The sequence below is a fragment of the Solanum verrucosum genome, unplaced genomic scaffold (genome assembly GCF_900185275.1).
Source record: "Solanum verrucosum unplaced genomic scaffold, falcon-dt-bn FXZP01000153.1, whole genome shotgun sequence".
In the NCBI taxonomy this organism is placed as follows: Eukaryota; Viridiplantae; Streptophyta; class Magnoliopsida; order Solanales; family Solanaceae; genus Solanum; species Solanum verrucosum.
The window spans coordinates 1,475,803-1,503,722 of NW_026020426.1; the positions used below are offsets into that span (position 1 = coordinate 1,475,803).

The window sequence follows — 27,920 nt, forward strand, 5'->3', positions numbered from 1 at the left end:
TTTAAAAAGAGTTGAAGTTTAGAGTATAGTTCCTATGTCTACACTCAATTTTTTTCTTTTCTCATTCTTTTTTGATACACAACCTTACCAACAATGTTTTTCTCTCCTCTCTTTTTGACTACACAGTAGAACTAAGTAGTACAATTCTTGTTAAAAGTAGAGTAGAGAATTTATGAAGATTCAGACTCAATGTATAATTGAGTCATTGGCTTTCTTCGACCTTTTATAGATAGTAGTCAAAGCTTGAATCTTTCTTTGTGAGGAGACAAAAACCCAAGAGAATTGATCCTTGGAAAGATATAACTAAAAATCCTTATTTCCAAGAGTAAGGCAAAGGCCAATCTTCAACTTTCTTTTCGCAATCTTCAGCTTTCCATGGATCTTTAGGTTCCTTTTCGCAATCTTCAGCTTTCCTTTGAGTGACATGGATCTCTAATTTTATTCCTTGATGATTGGATATATCTTTATTCAAATCATATTGAGGCCAGTTGTGTTTATAGCCGTTACTGATCCATTGATTGATCTTGTAGTCGATAAAGTTTCCTTGACTATTGTCCTGATTGCCGCATCGCCTGGGGATCTGCAGGATATTTGATTTCACTGATTTTGCCTATGTTTGATCATGCTCTGATTCTATCCTTTTTGATATTCTGCAAGGGTTTGATTCTTTCCTTTTGATATACTGCAAAGGTCAATAGTTGGTCAACATTAATACAATTCTCGCACTAACAATCTCCCCCTTTTTGATGATGACAATATAGTAGTGATACTTCCCTACTTTGATAGTTGACTGGTTGAGCTGACTGAGACTTCATTAGCTCCCCCTGAATGATAGTATGCCTATTTTCCTCCTTTTAGTTTATTCTCTTGTAAATAGATCACTTTATATTTGAACACACCAGATATAAAATAGCAACAATCATATTGGACAAATTCATACAACACATATAGGAGTTCAACACATAGAAAAGAGAGTTCATTCTCCCCCATTGGCTTCAACAAAAAGGAAAGAGGACGGTATCTAACAAAAACACAAAACAACAATTTTAAAGGGAGGGCAACAACCCATTACAAAATCTACAGAGAATCATAAACACAAATTAGCGAGGGCGCAAGAAGTAGATAAGCGTGTTTACAATGGCAGTGGACATCTCCTCTGTAACACCCCGTAGAAACTAGTAAGACGTAACGGAAGCTTGACGTAATCTAGTAGGTGAAACTAGAGCCACTCATGTGGGTTGAAGTTGTAAAATTGATTAAATTATGTAATATGGTTTTTCAAGTTTAGATTTAGGAGTTTAGAGGTCAAATGTCAAGAAACGAATATAACGTCCGGAAACTAGTAATTTGAACTAGTGAGTTCTAAGAGCCTTGTCGTGAAGTTTGGAGTGTTGTATGAGGGTGAAAACTTGTAGAAATGACTCCCATACTTAGAATGTCATGTTTAGGGGTTAAATGTCCGAGTACGACTCCTCAAAAAACACTCGAGGGGTCCTTGAGAAAACAGTCCCCCAATGCTGCCTAGACAGCAATGTTTGATCACCTAAGTGGTGACTTACAGATGCTTTCCACGTCCCGTAGACCAGACCACGGTCCGTGGATGAAGGGTGTGGGTCCATACTTAGATTTCCATGAAGCCTGCAACATTTAGAGCCACAGTCCCAAATCACGGAAGCCAACCACGGCCAGTGGATTGATTCACGGTCCGTGGAAGGCTAGGCGTAGGTTGGACTGTTTTGACAGCTTTTCAGTTAAGTTGAGGTTTAGTGTTTTAGTTAGTTAATTAAGTGGGGGTTAAGGGAGGTATATTAGGTGGTTAATTAATGACTTATATAAACTTATAGGACCCTAAACGAATTCATTTATTCACTTCAACTAAAGACCCCCAAATCAAAACCCAATTCCCTTTCTCTCCCAAAGTCTTCTCTCCAAAAACACCATTGAAGACCATTGAATAAACCAACCTAGGGGCTTGAAGATGGAGGCTTTATATTTGGATTGTCATGGGTTTCTACACCTAAGGTATGGTGGTTTTCATCCATGGGTAGCTACCACCCATGGAGCCCTCTCAAAAGCTTTTAATTCAATTCTAGAAATCTTCAAAAGCTAGGGTTTCAACTCAACCCCATGGATTCCTTTCTGAGTTTCTCTTAAAGATTGAACTATGTTTATTATTGGTAATACTACTTATTTTAGATGGTTTTAACTTCAAATCTAAAGAATCCATGAGTTTTCCCCAACCCTAGCTACGACTTTTCTCTGTACAATGAATGTTGTTAGAAGTTGATTCAATTGATTGAATTAGAGTTGTTTATGATGTAATTACATGATCTAAGTATAGTTATACATGTATTCTTGATTACCCTATGAATCTAAGATGAAATTGACTTGGTCTAGGGTTATATCATGAAAGAGGCAAATTGAGGGGTTAGATGTGATCTTCTAGGGTTGATGAATTTCTTGATGAATGACATTAGTTTAGATCACCTAGACATGAATGGAATATGATAGAATCTTATAGATATGAATTACCTTGAATATGATCATAATGGTTATGTTGTTGGATTATGATTTTCTTCTATCTATTGTGCCAAATCTAAGATGTTAGACTTGATCTTGACTCTTGTCCTTGAAGGGCCATCTTTGAAGGAGTGTTATGTGAAGTTATTATATATGATTGGATTGATCCACTTATGGTGGGGGTGTTTACTTATCAAGTATTCTAATTATGAATTGTTGATCCACTTATGGTGGAGGTAATTACTTGCCATATGTATGGTAGTGTTGAGATAAGGTCCCTCTCCCCTACAACCCTAGATATGACTAAGTATGATACGATATGAATACGAATGTTATGTTATGATCATGATGGTGTTGCTATGATGAATGTATCTATGTCTATTGTAATGAATATTAGATATGTTGATTTACATGGTCTAAGATCCTTAAATGCAATATATGTGAATCCTGCATGAGTTGGGATATTATGTACATGTTGTGACCCCCTTGAGAAGGGAGGTGTCTATGATGTTAATGTTGTTGTTGTTGTGCTGTTGTGAGGACAATCATGCACACATACATTCCATGAATAAACATGAATATGATGTATCAATGGTTTTAATTGAAAGTATAGTTCTCATATGCACCTTTACTCATTATTATGCATGAAATGTACATGACCATGATGATCCTATTGTGTTGATTGAAAGTCCATTCTCATGAGAACACATGATCTTGGTGTGAAAGTTATACTCACATACTAATGATGATTCTAAGGTTGAAAGTTAGTTCTCACCGTTAAATGAATCTATGAGCTATTTAGTGAGTTGTATTGAACGAATGGTAAAGTTTGACTTCACACATGTAGATACAATTCCATACTAATTATGTATAATTGGGAAATAATGCTTAGTACCGAGTGGAAATGGAGGATGAGGAAAAGGCCTCTCCGCTAATGCAATAGGTTGGGTCATCTATAGTAAACTCATGAGATGGGAGCTCCTCCGCTAATGCAATAGGTTGGGTTTCTAGTAGCAATCTCCCTATCCCATAACTATGTGCCAAACATAGGACTTAGCTAGTGGATCCACTTAGAAGCTAAAAATAATTAGTTCTACCTTCGGCAAGTAAGAACGCCTTCTTTCGGTGTGGGGTTATATGACACTGGATTCCATGTAGCTCACATTGTGTATGTCGGTTATGGCAACTTTTCCCTATAATAATGAATGAGACATGAACTATACTATGACTTCTTGGTGAGTTTACTTAGTAGGAGTGGGGGTATGGGACTTCACTTCCACATTGCACAAGTAGACTTAGTAGGATGCCATGGGATGGTTCCTTTGCATTATGATGAGATTCGAATGCATGTATGTATATTGAATGGATAGTTGTTATGCATGAACTTCCTTGTATTCAATTAATGTACATGACTATTTCCTTAACTATGAATATTGCATATAATGAAGTCTAAAGACGTAATGCATCACTAAGGTAGCTTCAAATGAGTACTTAGTAGGGTTGGTATTATGGGACGCTAACCCCACATTGCACAAGTGTTCCCCAGAGGTTACTAAGGTAATGGCTTTACCATGAAATGAGTATGAATGTGTATTGGATTTGTGTTGTACATTGTAAATACGTGTTAGTTACCATACATTGCACAAATGTGTTTTAGAGGTTGCTTATGTGATGATTACTTCATGATGTGATGGTCTTGGTATTTAACCGTGTATTCTTGTATAATCAGAGGCTATGTATTGTGAAGATTGTGATGTGTATTATATTGATATTGGAGACTATGCTTGTTGTTATAATGATATCTCTCAGGTTATAATGAAGTGTATGTGAGTTTCCTTATTGGTTGCATTCTCCAACTATTTCAAAGATGATGTTCAAAAATGGCATAAAGCATGATTTTAAATGAAATGTTCGTTTCCATGCATGTTTTAATGGTTTTGTGCATGGCTACCATACTTAGTACATTTTTGTGCTAACCCATATTTCTATGTTTTCTACAATGTAGGGGGTTGGTTCATGGAGATGGTAGTTTTGGTTCAAAGGGCTTGGAATAGGTGATCCTCCAAGCTAGTTGATGAGTCCTCAAGTTCGGGGACCAATATCTTACTTGATAGATATCTTAGTAGTTCCTTTTATTAGTTTCATTTTATAACTATGCAAGGGTTGTATCCCTGGATGTCTAAGTATTCGATTGTATAGATGGCCAATGAGACAATGTTTAGACTCCTTTCTTTTCTGTAAAAAGTGACTTCGATTGTTGAAGAAAAAGTTTTAAATTTTCCGCTTTTATTCTATGACGTATGCAATGATGTATGCTAAGGGCTTGTACTAGACCCCTTCGGAGTCGAGTTCACTATTTAACTTCTAGGAGGTACTCCCAGGTCATTACATCCTCGAACCTGGAGGTAAGAGAAGTAGAAATAGATTTACGCTTAGCCTGATAAAAGAAAGCAACATACTCAGAGGGCCATCAATTTTTAGGAGGAGCCATAACACCAGAGCAAGAAATACCAAAGACTGAGTCAATTGTTTTGCAGTCTAGAAAAATACGCTTACCAAGAACCAAATATTCAATTTTTTCCTGCCTTAGGAGATCGAAGATTTGCATAAAAGAGACGAATAAGAGGTTCATAAACTTCCATAGGAATAGAGAAGATATTAGCCCAACCTTGAAACTCATAGAAGGGTTTGATGGGACAGTCTAATGAGGAGAGAAGATCAAGGTCGACTACCCTGCCATGCACAAGCGTTTTGTCTTTGAATGAATGAAAAAGAATTTCATGGGAAGACTTCCAGAAATCTACCTTTTCATCAGCGTACTGTTGAAATTGAACTTGAATTTCTTCTTTGAAGAACCCTACTCAATATAATCTATAGGAAACTTACCAAGAGAGGAAGAAAAAAATGTTGGAGGCAATATATCATCAGATCAATCAGATTCAATAGATACAAATGACAGAGCTTTGTCCTTGTTCTTATTGCGAGAACTTTTACGAGTGACAGGAGTGGAAACGATTGGAGTTTTCACCATTAGAGAGAAAGAAAGCAGAAGTGAAGTGAAAGAATAACGAGGGAAAGGATGGATAGATAAAGGAAAAGAGGAAGAAGAAGATGAAGGATTTTAGACAAGACCATTGAAGGGACTGTGTTAAGAGAATGTAGAGGGAGGCTTAAAAAATGAGCCAAAACAGAAGGAAATTAATTGAAGTAAGGAAACACAATAAACGAGGAGTCAGAAAATTTTTCAAAAAAGGAAAATCATCAATACAGACAACAATAATCAGTAAATAAAGGGATTTTCAATAATATTCAGAGATTTACGAAGAGTGCAAAATCTTTCTTCTAAAAGAGGTTTAGTAAAAGTATCAGCTAATTGAAAATAAGTTCTGATAAATGAAATTTCAATGTCTCCATTTAACACACAATCATGAATAAAATGATGCTTAATGTCAATATGCTTAGCACGAGAATGATGCATAGATATTTTTGAAAGACAAATAGCACTAGAATTATCACACTTAATTTTAACAGACTTAAAAGATAGATCATAATCACTTAATATATGTACCATCCATAGAATTTGTGCACAACATTAACTTATCGCTGTATATTCTGACTCTGTGGTTGAAAGATATACAAAACTCTGTTCCAGGAAATTAGAGATTTTCTAAGAATTTGGCATGTACCACTGGTGCTTTTTCTGTCATCTTTGTCACCTGCATAATCAGCATCAAAAAATTCTTTGAGAAAAAAATTCTTTTCTTTAGGATACCAAAAACCAAAAGAGATAGTTCCTTTTAGATATTGAATAATTCTTGTTACAGTAGTAAGATGCAATTCTTTGGGAGCTGACTGGAATCTTGCACATTTACATACGCTAAATAGTATGGCCGGTCAACTGGCAATTAGATATTATAGGATCTAATCATACCTCGATATTTTGTTTCATCCAAAACTTTACCTTCATCATCCTTATCAAGAGAGCAAGTGAAAATCATGGGAATACCTACAGTTTTTGCACTTTCCATACCAAATTTTTGAATCAATTCCTTACAATACTTGGATTGACATAAGAACTTACGTTTTTATGTTTGAAAGATTTGCAGTCCAAGGAAAAATGTTAATTCTCCCATTATACTCATCTCGAATTCACTTTGCATTAGGTCAGGAAATTCTTTGCATAGACATATATTAACACTTCCAAATATGATATCATCAACATAAATTTGAATAATAAGAATCTCAGGGGAATATCTTTTGATGAAAAAAGTAGTATCAATTTTTCCTCTTGTAAATCCATGATTTATTAAAAAAGTGCTTAAACTATCATACCATGCACGAGATGCCTATTTGAGACCATAAAGAGCTTTAGATAGTTTGAAAACATGATAAGGAAATTTTGAATTTTTAAACTCAGGAGGTTGTTTTACAAACACTTCTACATCAATAAAACCATTTTAAAAAGTACTTTTAATATCCATTTGAAATAATTTAAAACCTTTATGAGCAGCATATGCAAGAAGTAATCGAATAGATTCTAACCTTGCTACAGGGGCATAAGTCTCATCATAGCTGAGGCTTGGGAATAGCCTTGAGCGTCTAATATAGCTTTACTTCTTATCACTTTACCAGACTCATTGAGTTTGTTCTTGTATACCCATTTGGTTCCAATAATAGACTTGTTTTCAAGCTTTGGTACTAGAGTCCATACCTGATTTTTGTCAAATTGATCCAGTTCTTCTTTAATAGCTTTTACCCAGTGTTCATTAGTAAGAGCCTCATTTATCTTCTTAGGTTCTATCTAAGAGATGAGAGCAACCTTTGCTTCATTTCTTCTCGATGCTCTAGTCTTCATTCCTTCATTGAGATCTCCGATGATAAACTTCTTTGGATAATTTGGCTCACTTTTCCATTTGTTCGGAACTGTTTCATTTATTCGTTCGATAGGAGTTTCTTCAGCAGTCAACTCTTCTAATCTATTTAGTTCCTTTTGGGTTGATATCATAATTTGATTATCTTCCTCATTTGTACTAGATCTAATCTCAATAGATTTTTTAGAATCATCAAACTCAACATGAATAGATTCTTCAATGCTTAAAGTTCGGTTATTAAAATTTTTGTAAGATATGCTAGGATTAGAATAACCAAGAAATATACTTTCATCATTTCGTGCATTACCAATGTTGTCTTTCCAACTGTTATGAACAAAACACTTGCATCTAAATTGATGAAAGTAGCTAATGTGGGGTCTCTTACTATTCCATAATTCTCATGGAGTTTTCTTCAAGATTGGTTTGATTAAATAACGATTCAACACATGACATGTTGTACTTGTGTGGGAGAGAGTGTGTGTTCAACAATCATAGTTCTTGACATGTCTTGTAAGGTTCTGTTCTTCCGTTCTACAAGCCACAGACCTTAACCAAAACTCACATTTACTAAACTTTGCAAAAAGTTTTTGGTCCTTGAGGACATATAACACAATCCACAAATGATCGGTATGCTCGTCTTCACTACTCGAATAGATCAATATATCATCAATGAACATAATCACAAACATATCAAGATATTGTCTAAATACCCTATCCATCAAATCCATAAATCCAGCTGGAGCATTTTTCAAACCAAATGACATCACTAAAAACTTATAATGACCATATCGAGTTCGAAAAGCCATTTTCAGAATATAATCCTCCTTCACCCTCAATTGGTGATAACCCGACCAGAGATCAATATTAGAGAAGTAACTTGATCCCTGTAGTTGGTCAAGCAAATCATCTATCCTGGGGAGAGGATATTTGTTCTTAATGGTAACCTTGTTCAGTTTTCGGTAGTCAATACACATACAAAGTGAACCATCTTTCTTTCTAACAAACAAAACTGGAGCACCACACAGAGAGATACTCAGTTGGATGAAACCCTTAGCCAACAAATCTTTCAATTGCTCCTTTAATTCCTTAAGTTCTATTGGAGCCATTCGGTAAGGAGGAATAGTGATAGGTTGTGTATGTGGGAGAAGGTCAATACCGAAGTCTATTTCTCTTTCGGGAGGAATACCAAGTAGATCATCTAGAAACACTTCTTTAAACTCATTTACAATGGAGACCGACTCAAGAGTAGGGGTTTCAGAATCCGTATCCCTCACCCTAACTAGTTGGTATATGCAACCCTTATAAATAATCTTTCTACCTTTAAGACAAGAAACAAACCAACAATCTAGCATAGAATTCCCCCCTCCCACTCTCGGATAGGCTTATTTGGAAACAGAAACTTAACCACTCGGGTTCTACAATCAATAGAGGAATAATAAGAATGCAACCAATACATAAAAATAATGACATCAAATATACCATATCCAGCTATACAAGATCAACATGCGTGACTCTATGGGGTAAGGAAACAAGACAATTTTTATAGATTCTCTTAGCCACAATAGATTCACCGATAGGAGTGGAGACATAAAACTGGTCTAACAACATATTCAGAAGAATATCAAACCTCATAGCCACATATGGCATCACAAAAGAGAAGGTAGCACCGAGATCAAGCAAAGAATAAACATTAATATGAAAGACTTTTAACATATCGGTAACCACATCGGGAGAACCCTCTTACTCGCAATGAGTCTGAAGTGCATACAATCTATTTTGCTTATGACTCCTACTAGAACCCGGACGAGGGATTAGGTTGAGCCCGTCGACAATTATCTCCTTCATTCTTAGCAACTAAGGGAAAATACCTTATCTTGTGATCCGTCTTACCACAACAAAACCATGCATTAGAACCGGCTAGAGATCTACCCTCATGCTACTATCCACACTTAGCACAAGTAGGCAATGAAGATCCACTACCATTTCCTCCTTGAGGCCTAGGGTTAGACACCTTATCTTTGTTGAACTTAGGAGGATCATTGGAATGTGAAAAGTCACCATCACTTGTACTTGCCTTCTTCACCTCCTTAGATCTTTCCTTAAGTTTCTCCTCTTCTATTTGTTAAGCATGAACTATAAGATGAGAAATGTCCATTTCATTGATAAGCATGGTGTTATGACATTCCTTAATTACCATTTCAGACACACCAGAAACAAACTTACTAATCATTGTCCCAGGATCGACGACCATAGTTGGAGCATACCGAGACAATTGTGTGAACTTCAAAGCATATTACGTCACACTCATGTTTCCTTAACGAAGGTTGATGAGTTCAAGTACTTTTGCCTGCCTCATCTCAAGGGGAAAGAACCTATCATGGAAAGCAACCTTAAACGTTTCCCAATAGAGAGGACCCACATCATCCACCCTCCCTTCCTTTCATTGGTTGAACCAAACTTGAGCAACAACCTTAAGTTTGTAAGTGTCAAATTCCGCCTTTTCCACCGGCGTCACTCCCATGATCATCAACACCTTATACATTTTATCAATAAACTCTTAAGGATCTTCCTTAACCTTGGAACCATGAAACTCTAGGGGATTCATTCTAGTGAACTCTCTCACCCTAGTTGATGTCATACCCACATTTGGGTTCACGGGGACCAAAATCTCCCTATTGGCTTGAGTTGTCATGGCTTGAGACAACACTTGATAAGAAGCCTTAAACTCTGAATTAGTCACTTGCTCAGCCAAAAGATTGACCGGAACTTGAGGAGCTTGAGGAAGAACTTCTTGTTCCACATTCTCGTTCACATTCCTCCTAATGTATGCTCTTCGAGGGGCCATATACTGAAAAGCATTAGATAAGGATTAGGATAAAGGACATATAAAGTTACACTCTATCGTATGGCTTAGAGTAATGAAAGAAGTGGAGTTTCCTAAACATGTTATAGCTTATCATTCATAAATGTAGCACACTTCACACTCATGAACAAAACTCTACTCGATGTGGCTTATGAGACTTCCTAGGACCTTTCTAAACCTTGTGCTCTAAATACCAAGTTCGTCATGACCCAACGTATACTCTAGGTGTACATGGCGTAAAAGACCCCGAGAGGCCTTACACTAGCCACTTGGCATTCATAAACAATATAATAGAAAATAAAGAGTTTTTTTTAAAAGACAATTCATATTATAAAGAATTTTGTAAAAATGAAGCGGAAGTCTACATAGTCCCAAAGCCATCTATTACATCAAGAGTGATCGGAACGTAACCTTGGCATCACATACAACATCTGTAAAGTAAAGATGAAAAGCAATAAAAGGTATGGTCCTCGAAACATAAGGACTCACACTACTCAAGACTACCAAAGTGATCTCTAGCCACGAGGATGTGGAATCAGAGCGTCGGACCCTACATATTTAGAAGAAGGTAGCAATAGTTTGTGTTAGTACAGTAATGTACCAAGAATGATAGCAATGCATAAAAGTAACCAAATCATGCTAAAGGACATTTTCATGACATGCAAAGATTAAGTTAAAACATAGACATAATACATAAACATGACTCTTGACTTGACTTCAATGGACAACTATGCCCTCCAACTTTGAGTGCAGTAAAGTAAGCACTTAAACATGTATAAAATTAAACAAGTAGAAACACGTGTCCTACATGGCATAATACACATAGGATGCCAGTATGATATAAAATTGTCATATAGGATGCCATGTAGGACGAATGTGTCTATTTATTCAATTTTATTCAACTGTAAGTGCCTACTTGTGCACACCTAAAGTTAAAAGTCATAGTTTCCTGCTGACGCCAAGTTAAGGGTCATGTTTATCTATTATGCCTAAAACAAAAGATAAGAAATTTTGAAGTATAATCATAATCATGGTCAATGCAAGAAAAATCATCTTTGAACACATGTGCGATACTTTTAGAAGTAACCTTAGTTCATCATTATTGTTGTGGGAAATTTGTCATAACCGACATCGAGACCATGTGAAATAAACATGGAATCTGATGTCTACCTCACAGCAAAAAGAGGTGTCCTCACTTTCCAAGGTGAGAACCATAAACTTCTAGCTTAAGTGATCAACTAGCTAGTGTCTACATAAGACAACCTATGATGGTACAATTTATGCGACACAAGTAATAACCACTTGTCCACTCGGTACTAAGCATAATTCCCACGGAATAGTCATTGATCATATTCATCTTATCTTAAAGGGACATGGGTAATCGCCTCTTATCTTTTACTATGGGGACATGGGTAATCACCTCTTATCTTACCATTAGAATAGCTTCGTAAACTTGATTCATAGTTTATTTAAGAAAGATTTTCAACTCTAAGAATCCTTTATGTGAGAAAATCTTTCACATTCATGTATTGAGTATTATGTAAGAAATCCTTTCACAACAATCAACAACAACAACATTTATACTTTACTTTCAAAGCAACTTATATCATATTTCATCAATTTCATAAGAACATGCATAACAACAACAACAACATGCCCAGTGAAATCCCACTAGGTGGGGTCTGGGGAGGGTAAAGTGTACGCAGACCTTGCCACTACCTCGTGGAGGTAGAGAGGCTGTTTCCGGGAGACCCTCAGCTCAAGAACAACAAATCTAAGTGACAGGAGAGATATATATAAAACATAACAGCCAATACAAAAGATAGCGTATAATCAACAAATGAGACAATAACAACAAGAAAGTAATGCGATGCGTGAAACGCAGTAAACAACATAAGGCTAGGTCTACTCCAAACGCTAACAACCCATACCCTTGCAAGGGAATACAACACGCTAACCCTACTAACCTTCAACCTTAATACGCGACCTCCACTCCTTCCTATCTAGAGTCATGTCCTCGGTAATGTGAAGCATAGCCAAGTCTTGTCTAATCACCTCCTCCCAATACTTCTTGGGCCTACCTCTACCCCTCCGCGTACCCTCTACCACCATTACCTCGCACCTCCTCACTGGGGCATCTACGCTCCGTCTCTTCACATGTCCAAACCATCTCAGTCTCGCTTCCCTCAACTTGTCCACCACAGAGGCCACTCCCACCTTCTCCCGAATAACCTCATTCCTAATTTTGTCTCTCCTACTGTGCCCACACATCCATCTCAACATCCTCATCTCCGCAACATGCATTTTATGGACGTGTGCGTTCTTGACTGGCCAACACTGCGCTCCATACAACAAGGCCGGTCTAACTACCACTCTGTAAAACTTACCTTTAAGTTTCGGTGGAATTTTCTTATCACACAATACTCCAGAGGCAAGCCTCCATTTCATCCAAGCAGCCCCAATGCGATGTGTGACATCATCGTCGATGTCACCACTCCCTTGGATTACAGCCCCAAGATACTTAAAACTTTCCTTCTTAGGAATGATTTGTGCGGCAAGTCTCACTTCCACATCTGTCTCATCCACCACATCACTGAATTTGCACCCCAAATATTCTGTTTTGGTCCTACTCAACCCGAACCCTTTGGACTCCAGCGTTTGTCTCCACACCTCCAACCGCGTATTAACTCTGTCCCGCGTCTCATCAATCAGTACTATGTCATCCGCAAATAACATACACCATAGGACCTTCTCCTGAATAGACCGCGTCAACTCGTCCATCACCAAAGCAAATAGGAAAGGGCTTAGGACTGATCCCTGATGCAGCCCCATCTCAACTGGGAAATGTTCTGAGTCTCCTCCAACTGTTCTAACCCGAGTCTTGGCTCCACCGTACATGTCTTTATCGCCCTAATATAAATCATCGGGACTCCTTTAGACTCCAAGCACCTCCAGAGGACATTCCTCGGTACTTTGTCATAGGCCTTTTCAAGGTCAATGAACACCATAGTAGGTCTCTCTTCCTTTCTCTATATTTTTCTACCAGTCTACGCATAAGATGAATGGCTTCGGTAGTCGAACGTCCCGGCATGAATCCAAACTGATTCTCAGAGATGGACACCCCTCTTCTCACCCTCATCTCCACCACGCTCTCCCAAATCTTCATAGTATGGCTCAACAATTTGATACCCCTGTAGTTGTTATAGTTTTGGATATCACCCTTGTTTTTATACAACAGAACCATTGTACTCCACCTCCATTCTTCAGGCATTTTTGCTGTCTTAAAGATAACATTAAACAGCCCAGTTAACCACTCTATGCCCGCCTTGTCCATGCTCTTCCAAAATTCTACCGGAATCTCATCGGGTCCGGTCGCTCTTCCCCTACTCATCCTACTAATAGCCCGTATAACCTCCTCGGACCTAACGCACCTACAGTATCCAAAATCCCAAAGTCTTTCAAAGTGTGCCAAATCACCCAACACAATGTCTGCTTCCCCTTTTTCATTTAAAAGTTTGTGAAAGTAGCTTCGCCATCTTTGCTTGATGGAGGTATCTTCCACCAGTATTTTGCCTTCCTCATCTTTGATACACTTCACTTGGTCCAAGTCGCGCGCCTTCCTCTCTCTTTCTTTTGCGAGCCTATACAACTTCTTATCCCCACCTTTGTCCCCCAGCTCGACATACAAGCGTTTGAAAGCTGCCGTCTTCGCCTTCGTAACAGCTAACTTAGCTTCTATCTTTGTCGTCTTATAGACTTTCTTAAGCGTCCGCTTCTCTTCCTCGTCTACGCACTCCGCCAATTTTATGTATGCAGCCTTCTTCGCTTCCACTTTACCTTGGACTTCCCCATTCCACCACCAATCTCCTTTATGGCCTCCAAATTTACCCCTTGACACCCCTAACACCTTAGAAGCAACTTCCCTAATGCATCTAGCTGCTTTATTCCACATGCTGTCCGCATCCCCGCTACCACTCCAAGCCCCCATCCCCATCAGCTCCTCACCCATCTCCCGAGAAAGGGCAGGGGTCAACCCACCCCATTTAATCCTCGGTCGATCAGGTATCATCTTCCTCCTCCTATCCCTCTTAATCTTCAGGTCCATCACCAAAAGCTTGTGTTGGGTAGTGAGGTTTTCACTTGGGATGACCTTGCAGTCCTTAAAGAGACCTCTATCACCCTTCCTAAGGAGTAAGTAATCTATCTAGGTCTTAGCTACCGGGCTACGAAAGGTAACCAAGTGGTTCTCCTTCTTCGAAAAGCATGAGTTAGCAATCACCAACTCAAAAGCCTTAGCAAAGTCTAGAAGCGAAGTTCCACCTCCATTTCTCTCCCCAAAACCAAAGCCTCCATGAACATCATCAAATCCACTAGAAGTTGCCCCGATGTGGCCATTAAAATCTCCACCAATGACAATCTTCTCGATATTCGGTATACCTCTAACTACCTCATCCAAATCCTCATAAAAGCGCTTTTTGGCCTCCTCGTCCAAGCCCACTTGAGGGGCATAAGCACTAATGACACTCAAAGTACATCCTCCAATGACTAGCTTAATCGTCATCAGCCTATCATTGATCCTCCTAGAATAGTATAATCACCATAAACTCTCTCAGCTAGAATAGACTCACAATGAGGTATGTACACACTGAAGGGCTCAAGAAGTCGCTCAGGAAGGATATCAAATCTCATAACAATATATGGAGTCATAAAACATAGACTCTCACCTGGATCAAGAAATGCATATACATCAAAAGTAAAGAATTTGATCATACCAGTGACAACATCATGTGAATTCTCTTGCTCTTGGCGACTGGTGATAGAATACACACGGTTTGCTCATTTGTTTGTCCCTAAAGTAGCTCCTCCAAGTGTGGCTCTGTCTGGCAGAGCTATCAAAGAAGATTGGGCTTTATTGCCTCAATTACCATTACCCTGCCTGTTCTTAGGGCACTCTCTCATGAAGTGACCTGCTTGACCACAATTGAAACAATGAGTGGAGTCATCACGACACACTCCTGGGTGGTTTCTACCACACTTAGCACATGCATGAGTCCAATTTCCTCCTTATGCCAACCCGGGTTTTCACGAGCGTCGGCGGGTTCTGGAGTGCCTGTCAAGGGCGCTAGCGCATACCCCGGGGTGATCATCACCACCTGCACCTCACATCTCGGCACAGTGGAACGTGTAACCCGCACTACCTTGAGATTGTGCAGGTCTAGCTCTGAACTTCTGAGAATTATAATTCTTAAACTCACCTTTGTTTCTTTGTGAGGGTGCACTAGAAGATGATAAGCAGGTCCATTTGGTTTTTGTTGAAAAGATGACTGGTTGACATTACTCTTCTGTTGTCCACACATATTTCCTATTGTCGTAGCCTTCCTGTTCCAAAACTCGTATTTATTTCTCAGCTTATCCTCCTCAACCTGTTGCACATGGATCATTAGCCTTTCTCTGTCCATGTCTCCTATCAGCATAGCTAACTTGCCATTCTTACTTTACAAGTGAGATAACCCAGATACAAGCAGACTCGTCCTGCTCCTCATGTCAGCAACCATCTCTGGAGCATAGCGGGACAATTGAGTGCACTTGAGACTATACTCATGCACACTCATGGATTCATGCTTAAGAGTGAGGAATTCTCTTACCTTTGCCTCTCTCAGTTCACGGGAAAGAACCACCCTATAAAGGCCTCTTCGAACACAGATCAAATCACAATTGGTTCCCCTTTAGCTCTACTCTTCTTCCATTGGTCGTAGCAGACTCTAGAAACACCCTTCAATTGGTATGCAGCTAGTTCCACACGCTCAACATCTACAATATGCATCACCTCAAACACTCTCTACAGTTCTTCCACAATGTTTTTTGGATCCTCAGTGACATTTGAACCGGTGAAGTATAGAGGATTCATCCTTAAGAACTCATAGATCCTCGATGTATCAACCACATTTTGTCAATTCCCTCTTTGTTTCCCAGCTTGGTTGGTCACAAATTGACTCAACATCTGGATAGCATCTTGAAACTCAGTATTAGTGACCTCTCATTGGGGTTGCACTTCTGGTGCTTTGAGCACACCTTAATCCTGAGGATTTAAGCATTCTTCATAGCTGGACGCCCTCGAGCAACTCTTCATGGAGGCAAGATCTGATAGATACATGCTAGCACGAATAAGAAAGAAACTTTTATAGATTTGAGCTTTATCGCAAGTAAAGAATATGAAAGAAGTGAGATAGTTCCTAAATGTAACTTCCTCCTAATTATAGATGTGGCATGCTTCGCACCGATAACTATGACTCTATAGAAAATACTTCGTACACACCTTAGGACTCATGAACTCTATACTCTAATATCAAGTTTTTCACGCCCCGAGCCTATAGCCTGGGCGTAACTGGCACTCGAGAACTATTGATGGTTCCCAAGCGAACCCTTGCCTTGCTCAATACTCAGCGAAAGACATACTCATAAATATAAGAATTCAAAAGTAGCTCAATTCATAATAAAATGATTTAACTCAAGTCTCAAAATGATTAACTTTAAAATTATTCAAACTGGCCATAGAGGAAACTCAAGTCTTAAACATTAACAAAATGAAAATGGAAAAGACTCCTCAACTACTACTGTATGTAAAGCCTCTTATACTATGAGGGATGTCAGGACAAGACCCCCGATCATCCTAACAAAATTGAAATTATAGAAACAAATGAGGGATTATACGGAAGCAAGGAGGCTGACCAAATGATTTTGGGACTGCAAGTGGTATCAATGGGGCACTTGTTGATGACCCTAATTTCCTGTATCTGCATCATAAAAAATGCAGGTGCAGGCTAAATGGCACCAGTACATTGAATATACGAGGATGCAAGGGGAAATATAAAACACAGACATAAGCTTGAACTGATAAAAAGGAAGAACATACTCACCTCATCGCAACTCAATTCAACTCAACTCAAGGCTACTAAAACATACTCAAGATACTCAACTTAGAAATGTTCAACTCAGTTTAATATAAAAGAAAAAGTAAAGATGCATTATACAGAAAGCTTTTAAAACAGTAGATAATAACTCAATGTATTTAAAAATACAATAATACTCTTTTACTCTTATTTAGGAGATTCTCTAACTGACAACCATCACTATGAGTTATGTGATGATACATCGTCTCGCCCACATTGCCAGAACAGTCATATACTTTGCCGGAGTATAAGATATTCTCAACTAAGTTGATCCACTAAGCTATGCTTTAAAAGAAACGAGGAATCATCTAAAGAGTATGACCCTTTTTACCCACGTAGGCATACATGGTTTATAAGGACTTTGAGTTGTCTTAACTCGTCCCCATATTGGTGCTCAATACTACTCCTAATAATATAACTCATGCTCATATGGTTAAAACTATTTCCTCACTCTTAAACTTATAGATTATTACTCAAAATATTCTTTTAAAAGAGATTATACTCAAAAACTCCTTATGAACTTATTTGGAAATGTTACTGAAATGTTGACATATTGAATACCTCAAAATGCTGACATACAAATCTGGAAATGCAACCCTTATATACTGATAATGTAACATTCGAAACTAGAGCATGATTATCTGGTTAACTGACCTAGCACGGGTAATTTATGAACTAAGAGAATCTACACAACTAGGGTTCTGAGATTCATGCAAGGAAATAAACAAACTTTCCAAGAAACATGATATTTCGATTCAGGATACTACAACATCTAAGTCACACAAAATACCCAAGGTTTTAGAAACCCTAAGGCTAAACAAGATATAGAAAATCAAGGAACTGAACAGAAGGAAATTAGTTGATGAAAGGAACCCACTAGTGAAATCCTACATACTATTTGAAGTTGCCCCAACAGCCAATTCCCTCCAATTGGCTGTTGACCCTCACCTACGGTCAAACCTACGGTCCGTAAGTCTAACCACGGACCGGACTGGTCGACCGTGATGGGGTTAGAGATCATCAGCATGTAGGCCTTAATGATAGAACCCCACCTACGGTCCGTGGGTGGTTCCATCGAAACTGGCACCAATTTTTCTAAAAACTGGGATTTTCTTTCATTTTGAGGTCCGAGGTGTTACATTATCTCCACCTTGGGAACATTCATCCTTGAATAAAGTCTAAACAAGCTGAGTATGAAGGGAACGAGATACAATCTCTTCCACTAAGTACTAGACTTTGATATATAACTTAATTGAGTTCGAAGAACATGCAAATATGTTGAAATGCAAGAATAACTGAGGGAACAAGATACTAAGATTATTTTTTCACAAGAGTAAACTGAGAGACGTGAGAGGAACTATTTCCTTAAGCTGAAATGGAATCAGAAGGAAATAGATGAGGATACTTGGCCTTCATGGCTGCTTCCCAAGTAGCTCCCTCTACGGACTGACTCCTCCATAAAACCTTCACTCAAGAATCTCTACTGGCACCTCTCATAAGTGAGACTATCCTTCACAGCCACACTCTCTAATAGTACTATTGATGCCAGATCACCCACACACTTCTTTAACAAGGAAATGTGAAAGACTGGATGAATTGCTGCTAGTTCTGCTGGTAACTCTAACTTGTAACAGGGTAAAACATTATATTGCAAGGCGAAATACCGAACTTCATACAACGCGAGAGAGCTGTGGTAGAATCAAATTTAAAAGAAAGAAGCAACTTAACCACTAAGACAAAAAGGAAAAAGAAATAGGGGTTGGCATATAAGCTTATAAAAACACGGGATAAGGAAAATAGTTCAATACTGAATTATTTCACTTGCACTTCAGTGTATATAGTAGTAATGCTTAACAATATACTGGGGATTCCTTTAGTAGTCGGTGTGGTCTTTTTTATTTCTTGATGTGCAAATATTTTTTCAATACTTGAATCGTGTAAAACAATTACCTCTTCAATACAATGAAGTGAAGTTGTGCTTATGATGAATAGGCATGTAGTTGCCTATTAAGGAAACAAAAACTTTGAGTTAATTCATGTGGATTGAAGATACTCAGAGCTCCGGGCAGCGATACCAGTACCTCTTCAAACACTACAAAGAATGTGCAACCAATAGAAGATCAACCTGTGCAGCTTGATATTGATATTGGTAGTAGATATTATAGCCCTGATGAGGCCAGCCATGATAGAGAAGATTGATGTGGTCTGCTGATTCGCGTGAATAAGAACGGTACAACATATGCAGCTTGCTATTAATTCTTCTTCCACAAAGGCAGTGTGGTTTCTTTTTGTACCTCACTTTTGGATGAGTCGTCTTCTATCAAACTATAGGTAACTTTGCAGTCTTCTCACTGCATAATTTGGGGTCATTTAAGATTGAGTCACATGTTCTATAGTTTTCTCTACAATGATTGTTTTTTAGTGACATGTCTGAAGCTAACAAACTTTGTCCTGCTAACTTTGTGCCATATTCGTTTCGATAGGGTGCTGGAGAGTCAACAACAAACAAAGTGAGCCAAGGGAAAACACTTCATGGGGGCAGACTTTATCTTCCAAATCCGGTATTATTCCATGGTATGTCATACCGATGCATCTTGGGACGGCATAGTTAATTCACATTTGGAGTTGCTTCAGCAATTAGAAGATACCCTTGCTCATACACATTTGGAAGTTGCTGCAGCAATTACAAGATACCCTTACTATAAAGGGTGTACAAAGTCTAAACGCTAAAGGGATAATGGATGATCAAGGGTAAAATTAATGAGGATCACAAGAAAAAATTGTACACATGTGGCTGAAGAAAAAAAATGATAGTTGGTGTTTCTGTTTGTTTTCGCTTTTATAGTCTTTGTTCCGAATGGATTTTGACAAAGTGATTCTGCACCCCCGTAGTTAGGGAATTGGTACATCGTGGGAGCGTGGTGATCGGCTCAAAATGAGCTAACCAAGCAAGAGAAACATTATAAAATTAAAAGGCCAAGGAAATAAAGGTGGGCATTTAAGTTTGGTGCAACGCGTATAATACTCGATTGTATTAATCGGCTATATGCTAATGCTGACCATGTTCTTTGGATCAATAATATGATATGTTAAGTAACGGCATTTACTAAGGATTGGATGAAAAATACAAGTTGTTAGGATGCTCGGACAATTTTGCAAAGAGTAAATCTATCGTTAACCCCGTTTACACTAGCATTTAAATGAGCTTATGAATGCAATTATTGACAGCCTTATGGGGAGTTTGATTGCCTGAAGTCTATCAATAGGTGTATGATAATGTTTAAACTTGGTTACTTCCAAGAATTACTAAGTTGATACTTTATGAAAATGGAGAAGTTAAAGAAAATTCTCTATTTCAAAGCTAACGGATTAGCCTACAAGGTGTCGTATTAGTTGAGATTGCTATAATACTATGTGAAAAACTATGCGGTTTCCCATTCTTGTGGGAAAATGTCTGAACTTACTATAGAATCCATCTAAAAATACAACAATTGTTTATTATCCCTATAATACTAGTTGAATATAATATAAAACTATTCATTTACCGTTCAAGATGGACTACATGTACATAGTTTCCCAGTCTTTTGTAAATATTACATGTCTCAGACGATGTTTGGTCAGCAATATGTTAATATGACAAGTTAAAATTAAGAATAAATTATTCAGTACATTAAATCATTACATGTCTTAGACAATTCTTGGTCAGCAATATGTTAATATGACAAGTTAAAATTAAGAATAAATTATTCAATGTATTATTCAGAACATTAAAACGAAGACTCTCATAATGGGGAAAAAGTGGGAGCAAACCTTAAACCATATCGGGCTAATAACTACAGTACAAAATCAATAAAATTTGCTAATAACTACAGTACAAAATCAATAAAATTTGACCTAATTAGGGTAGATTACTCCCGGGCGAAACGCGGACAATTTACCTAGCATATTCTATAATTTAATAGAAAAAAATTGCTTTGTGGTAGGAAGGCGACCAGTCGCCATCCGTCAAACTACCTTTCTTGTTGTCTAATAAAATTGAACTAAGGAATATCATTAATAACTTTATTGTAAGCCAATCCAAATACTCTTTCATGTATTTTCCCTTTTAAGAAGACTTTAGTGTAGTCTACAACTGAACAGTCTCTCTGAGCAACTGATCGTACTGAGCCATGTCTTACGTTCCACCACACAAGAGGCACACAAAGGGTTCGCCGTCGCGGGAACCAACTCCCGCACCGGAATCCCTCATACCTGCCTTCAGAAAAAACCTGAATTTCAAGAGAAAGGAAAAGTTTCTGTTTGAGATCCGTTATGCTCATGGTGCAGTTAGGAAATGGTTCCCTGTTGGTTTGACTGATGATTCTCACTTTTCATCTCTTGTGAAGCTCCAACGTCTTTCTATCGACCGAAAATCTGACGAAAATCCTCTTCGTTTGGTCCTAATGCAAGGTACTACTACTTTTTTGTTCTTTTTCTGCAAAATCTGAAATTACAGATTTTCTAGAGTTTGGTAGATCAGGGTTTCAAATAATTTAAAATCCTTTTGTCTGTTTTTGAGATCTTAATTCTGTAATATATGTACTTTTTTAGGTTGCAGTGGAGGAACAAATGAGCTTATGGATGAGCCATGGCGTTTGGTGGCTAATAGTGTGATGGAGGACTTACTTTTGTCATTTCAACATGTGAAATGTGAAATGGAGGAATCTAATACGGAAGAATTGAAGCTGAGTCTAGTTGCTCGTTTTGGAAGAATTCTGTTTCATGGGTTAGTATTGTTCATTTCTCATAATCAGTTTTATTCAAATCCATTTTATTATAGTACACAATTTTTGTCTTGTTAGGCAAATTAGAACTTACCTAAAACTAGAATTTCTGTCAATCGCTGACTTATTTTACTTTGACATGTAACTCTTTTAACTTTTCTCCTAGATGTTATAATGCTTCTTCTTTTGCGGTGTCTGAAGCAGTACTTTGTTGAGTCGATTAAATCCAGTGTGTGTTTAACATGTAATCCTCCTCAAATTCTGTGTCTTGTAGGATTTCTGCAAAAAGTCAAGAATCCCTGAAAAGTAACCTATTAAGTGAAACTACGTTGAGGCAAATGAAAAAATCTTTCTATACCAATGTTCCTCTTTCATCTATGGAATATATACGAAACCTTGCAGTTCAAAAACTTGACTTAGAATGTGTGGAGGAGAAGGAATTATACTACGTCAAGGTAATATTTTCATGTTTCTAACAAGTCTCTTTATGTGTTGGTTCTTTTAGTAGTATCCCTTGTGCTTTGTAGCTTTCAGACAACATGCGCGCTGATTCAACTGTCACCTGCAAATGTACGGTGGTCAAGGATCAGGAGAAAATTCAGCTCCATAAGGTTAGTCCTCCGTTCCCCGGTTCTTAATGAACTTGTAAGATGCCCAATTAACTGTTTATTTTCCAACTAGCAAAACAACATTAATTGTTGTCATGAACATATTTACCTCCTCTTTCTTACCTATCTTTTTGCATGCTTTACTTCTTGCAGTTTGTCATTCCTTATCAATCTTCTGACGCTACGCCTTTTCTTTTAGATTGAGCTGAACCAAGTACGCAACATGGTTGCAGACATGAGCTGTCTTGGCAAAGGCTTAGACCTGAGGTTGATGTTACATACCAAGAAAATCATGATGGGTTTATCTGTAAGTTACTTCATTTTGGATCAAATATCTTGAAAGTCATAGGTCGTATACTCGTATTTGTAAGTTCCACCCAATATTTGGATTTATATTTTCCGAAACTGGAAACATCTCCATTTAATTACTCTTGGTTGAAATTTCTTGTTTTTTCATGTTTCGTGGATTTGGGGAAGGGTTAGATGTTTGTGAACAGCAAAGTGAATAGCCTATTGGGCTGACCCTATGAACTCCAGTAGGGTTAAGATGCTCAAATACTGTGCGCTATTGGAGTCCTCTAGTTACTGGATTGAGCTAGATATGAATCATTTCTACAATGAAATCCAAAGGAGGGTAAGTAGAAGAGAGAAAAAAAGGAAAAGAATACAGCGGCAAAAAGTAGAAATGAAGATATTCTTCATATGCATTCAAGTGCTAGTGTGGTTACTTAATGAATTTGATTTGCTTTGGGATCTCAAAGTAGCTACCCTTATCTTAATAAGATTTAAGGGCTTCGAAAACCCAACCAAAGGTGAAGTTACACACCAAGTAATCAAACTTCCTTTAGTTGGAAAATGAGGTATCCTTTGATGTTTCTTCAAGTCTAATGCCTTTAAATTGTCCGGTCATATAGTACCAGGGATGATACTTTTGATATTTACATTGGCAAGTACAGGTATTAACAAAACCCATAGATTTTAGAGTACCAGTGAATTTTGTCTGCACTTTTAATGTCCATATTTTACCTCCACTCCAGTGAACAAGGACCTTTTCCTGTGTAACTTATTTTATATGCACTTTAATTTCCATCTTCTCATCATGACTTCTGCACTCTCAACTGAAAGGACACCGGTAGTGTTATCTCTATAGCTTAAGAATGTGTTCTTATATGGATTACTCTCTGCTTTTTTCCAGGATGATGAGATCAATGAAATAAAAAATCTTATTGGTTCTGCCGTTTTGGACTCAGAAGTTAAGGGTGGGTTGAGATGGCCCTTTGGCGAGGATTCTTCAGGGAGTCAATATGCTGTTACCGGTGCCTGGCACACAACTGCAAAATCATATGGAAATTCGTCAATTAGGCTTAAGCTTAGACATGCAGATCGATTTGATTTCAGATCTTCAACTGGTGAGGTTGCACATGAAGCTAACCTGAAAATGCCTGGGATTTTATCCCAATTGCAGGTAGGTTTCTTTTCCTGATGAGCAATTATGTATATTTCTGTTGGTAATACATTTGGATCTAGTTCAGTTAAAATTTTATCACTGGTTCCAATCTGGTTCATTTCTGTCGGAAATTATCCAACTTTTTGTATGTATTCAAAGAATTTACATTTAAAAAGTTATTATTCAGATTTACAGTAGCTCATGTTAGCGAATGGTTTCATAACTGGCATGTGCTAAGGATATATAAACAAGACCATGCAGTGTCTCTTCATTGTTGAATTGATAAGCCTTTCTGTTTTGCTCCTTCCCTACTGAAATAATTAAGTTAATTATATTTTCTTACCGAAAATGCAGGAGCAAACGATTGATGAAAAGCTGGTGCTTAAAATGCTTGAAGACAACTTGAAGTTAATATGGGATCACTGTTTGTCTGATGGTTCTTCAAGCTGTTCATGATTCATGGCCCTTCACATTTGTTTTGCAGAAACTGCTCGATTCACAAGCTATGTTCGGTTAGTGAAGAAAGTTTACCTTTTGTTTTTTGTGGCAGCGGGGTGGAATGTATTGATGTAGATTCGGTTGGTGAAGAAAGTTTTGTTATTTTGTGCCTGGTGGAATGTATAGATGTAGATAACTGAATTTTTAAACCCAAAACGCTGAAGTGTATTTTGCACAATGTAGATTGTGTATGGAATGAAATGAATCAAGGCCTCTGATGTTAGTGGCATCAGTAAGGAACACTGGATTGTAAATAGTTGTGTTGTGTTAACAATGTAATGGATCGAACTTGTTATTAACGTTCTGTTGAGTTAACATATTTGATTTTGCATTCTGGAAATACACTAGGTATTCCTCAAATTGTGTGTGCTCTTGATTTTTTTGCTCCTGGTAAGAAGTCTTTAAAGACTAATCTTTCTTCCTTTCTATGAATGGAGCAAATAAGTTTTTGCTCTTCTACATATCAAAAGTTTTTAAACAACTCTCCATGCTCATTTTTCTCTCAATGTCTATTTATCTTTTGCTAATGAGCAGAAAAATGGGTAATCCGCAAAGAGGATCTTGGTGAAATAGTGCAAAGCGTGGCCCCATAAGGCATAAGTTACTTATTATTTAAACTCCATGGGCTAAATATTGGAAACTAAACCACATTAAATCTTGGCAGAGACTCAAGCAGAAGAAGAAGATACAAAAATATGCATATTTTAATTTATACAAGAATGGGTATATACATCGAATTCCAGTAAATACATAGTAAACAAAATTTTAATCGGATAAGGAGAATCAAGAGTGTACTTCTGTAAACAGACAACAACAATGGATCATTCTTATCCTAAATTTACACCACCATAATACAACAAATCACTAATGTTCAAGAACCAAAATGTGGTTTCACAAACAGGAAGCAGCTTTGCTAGCTGCACATCATCGAGCTAAAAACAATGTTCGAAAAAAATCAAAGTGTGTTTCTCCCAACAGAATAACTAAGCATTCAAAATCAAAGATACTTTGATGTTAAGTTTCAGACAGGAATGACTGACCAACTGAATGTGATCTCCTTAATACAGGTAATGCACTTTGCTCCGCGGCTTTCTAAAACAGAAAGACAAGTTAGAATGAACTTTTCTAAAGTGTGTTTTACTATATTGTACGTGTGTTTTTTACATACCTTATCGGACAATGTGTTTTTCAAGACTTTCTCCATCTCCTCAACGACAACCTCTATAGTTGGACGACCTTTGCTTGATTTGGCAACACAGAGCACTGCAATTTGAAGTATGGACTCGAAATCCACACTGTTTACTTCACCTTTTAGTTGCGGGTCCTCAAAGTCTTTTAGTTCACGTTTACCCATGCTCACATCCTTTGCCTGATTAACTGTAGCTTTTGGTTAATTATCACTGCTAATTTATTCTATAAGCTTAAAAAATTGAGGTAGGGACAGCATACTTTTCTTGTTAGTTGGTCTCTGGCATCCAAATCAAGTTCAATCACTTTCTGGCCTGAAAGAACCTGTAAAGCTACTATACCAAAGCTGTAAACGTCACTTGCATAGGTCAACTTCGCGTTACTCATATATTCTGGATCCATATAACCTATCGTCCCTCGTACATCTGTGAACACTTTGCTCTCTTCCATTCCCAACATCTTTGCCAGCCCAAAATCTGATAGCTTTGCTTCCAAATCCTCTGTTAAAAGGATATTTGTAAGCTTCACACGTCGTAATTCACAAAAATAAAGTAGATATATATTGATCATAAGAAATACAATTCAAGAGAAATGATTTACTAGCTGATACCTTAATATCTCTATGAACAATGAATCCATCTATGTAGCAGTGGAGATACCCCAATGCAAGTGCACAATCTCTTAAGATTTTCACCCTTTGTTCCCAACTTAAGACTCTCTTTCCCTAAAAGATTTTTAACACATTGATTAGTAAGGGTGATTACGATCTATCTTGAAAAATTACTCTACTCTCTTCTTACTCAGAAGATGTTGAGCTAGATTTCCAGCAGAGCAATACTCGTAGACTAAATATTGTTCACCGTTTTCAATGCAACACCCAAAGAGGCAAACAAGATTAGGATGTATGACTCTGGAAAGATTCTCGAGTTCTCTACTGAAAGAATCGGATGTGTTACTTCTATATATCTGCTTGATAGCAACTACTTGTCCACTGGGAAGAACTCCTTTGAAAACTTTCCCTGCACTACCGCGTCCCAGGAATTTCTTCTCATCTATATAATTTATCACATTCTCAATCTCAGCTTTTGAGAAAGTATATAGCCCTGGACAAGAAGCAAACATCTTTGGCTTCAAAAGAAGAAGCTTTCGTCCAGCCCTAGCATTTCTTGTTACATACTTAACAAGAAATATCGCCATCATCATCACAAATATTGCTAAAACAATTGCAACCAATGCTTTCGCCAAAGATCTGCATTTTATTTAGTCAATTAATTAGTACTCCATAAGATTATGAAACAATTAGTGCTACCTACTTTGTCGAAATCTCATACTTACATTTGATTTTAATGTACTCTTCACTTGACTTATCTGTACAAAGAAAGATATTAGTAAACATTGCAATTAATTAAACCTAATGTCATTAATTTCCTCACCTAAAGTATTCAGCCCTGGCAAAAATCTGAAGAAATCGTCAATTAAAGAGGGATCGTTTAATTTTGTGGTAGTAACTGAAATGACAACAGCCACAAGACAAATAGCTCTCTCTGTTTCATTAACTTTCGCATTAAACTGATTGAGGAAATGATCCCTCGCAGACTTGATGGAACTCGTGCAATCCTTGCAAGCATGGTCTAAGTTGGAGGAAGTGAAACTTGAACAGTTATCCCTGACATCTTTAAAATTGTGATCCTGCACAATACTTGTCAAAGAAAGGATAGAACATTGGCTGCTTTGTTGATAGAGGGAATTAAGTCCACATTTATCGATGGAAACAGAGGGCTGGTGCTCAAAGGATCCAGAGGCACAACGTCCCCATTGATCTTTATGGAGGAAGAGGTTCCCTTGTTGAATTGCTTGCTTGGCTAATGCCTGTGTGAAGAAGTTGATGGCATTTTGGCAGCAACTGTGGTGGGGAAACTGTCCCATTCATGGATGATTTCTTCATCAATAGCAATGCATTTCATTTTGATGTGCTAATAGGTGCAACACATAATCATATCATATTATATTTAAGGGAAACTGCTCAAATATGCCATCGAACTTTAAGTAAAGACTCATTTATGCCATCAGTTAAAAGTTTGGTTCATTTGTGTCATTTCCGTTTGAGAAAAGACTCATGCATGCCATTATTTTTAAAAAGAAAATATAAATGATTTTGCAATACCATTTTTTCCACGTGGCCTCTTATTAGAGGTCCACATCATCAAAAAAT

General features: G+C 37.6%; 2 protein-coding genes and 1 pseudogene across 2 annotated transcripts; 1 reads left to right on the plus strand and 2 right to left on the minus strand.

Moving 5' to 3' along the window:
• Window positions 1–14,458: 14,458 nt before the first annotated feature.
• On the minus strand, window positions 14,459–14,815 carry LOC125807270 (uncharacterized). Its single transcript, XM_049486982.1, has one exon. The coding sequence runs from the start codon at window positions 14,813–14,815 to the stop codon at window positions 14,459–14,461; it is 357 nt and encodes a 118-aa protein (XP_049342939.1).
• Window positions 14,816–21,372: 6,557 nt separating this feature from the next.
• LOC125807233 (uncharacterized) lies at window positions 21,373–24,874 on the plus strand. Its single transcript, XM_049486955.1, has 7 exons — window positions 21,373–21,653; window positions 21,795–21,969; window positions 22,242–22,422; window positions 22,495–22,578; window positions 22,775–22,882; window positions 23,771–24,040; window positions 24,377–24,874. Exons 1-7 carry the CDS (start codon window positions 21,374–21,376, stop codon window positions 24,476–24,478), a joined length of 1,200 nt encoding a protein of 399 aa, XP_049342912.1. The 5' UTR covers window position 21,373; the 3' UTR covers window positions 24,479–24,874.
• Window positions 24,875–25,534: 660 nt separating this feature from the next.
• On the minus strand, window positions 25,535–27,634 carry LOC125807271 (probable serine/threonine-protein kinase PBL28; annotated as a pseudogene).
• Window positions 27,635–27,920: the final 286 nt, after the last annotated feature.

Excerpts from the sequence above, each read along its gene's own strand:
- LOC125807270 (XM_049486982.1), bottom strand. The coding sequence starts at position 14,815 with ATGACGATTAAGCTAGTCATTGGAGGATGTACTTTGAGTGTCATTAGT.
- LOC125807233 (XM_049486955.1), top strand. The coding sequence starts at position 21,374 with ATGTCTTACGTTCCACCACACAAGAGGCACACAAAGGGTTCGCCGTCG. Across the intron at positions 21,970-22,241 it reads GGAAGAATTCTGTTTCATGG|GATTTCTGCAAAAAGTCAAG; the intron begins GTTAGTATTGTT and ends TGTGTCTTGTAG. Across the intron at positions 22,423-22,494 it reads AGGAATTATACTACGTCAAG|CTTTCAGACAACATGCGCGC; the intron begins GTAATATTTTCA and ends TGTGCTTTGTAG.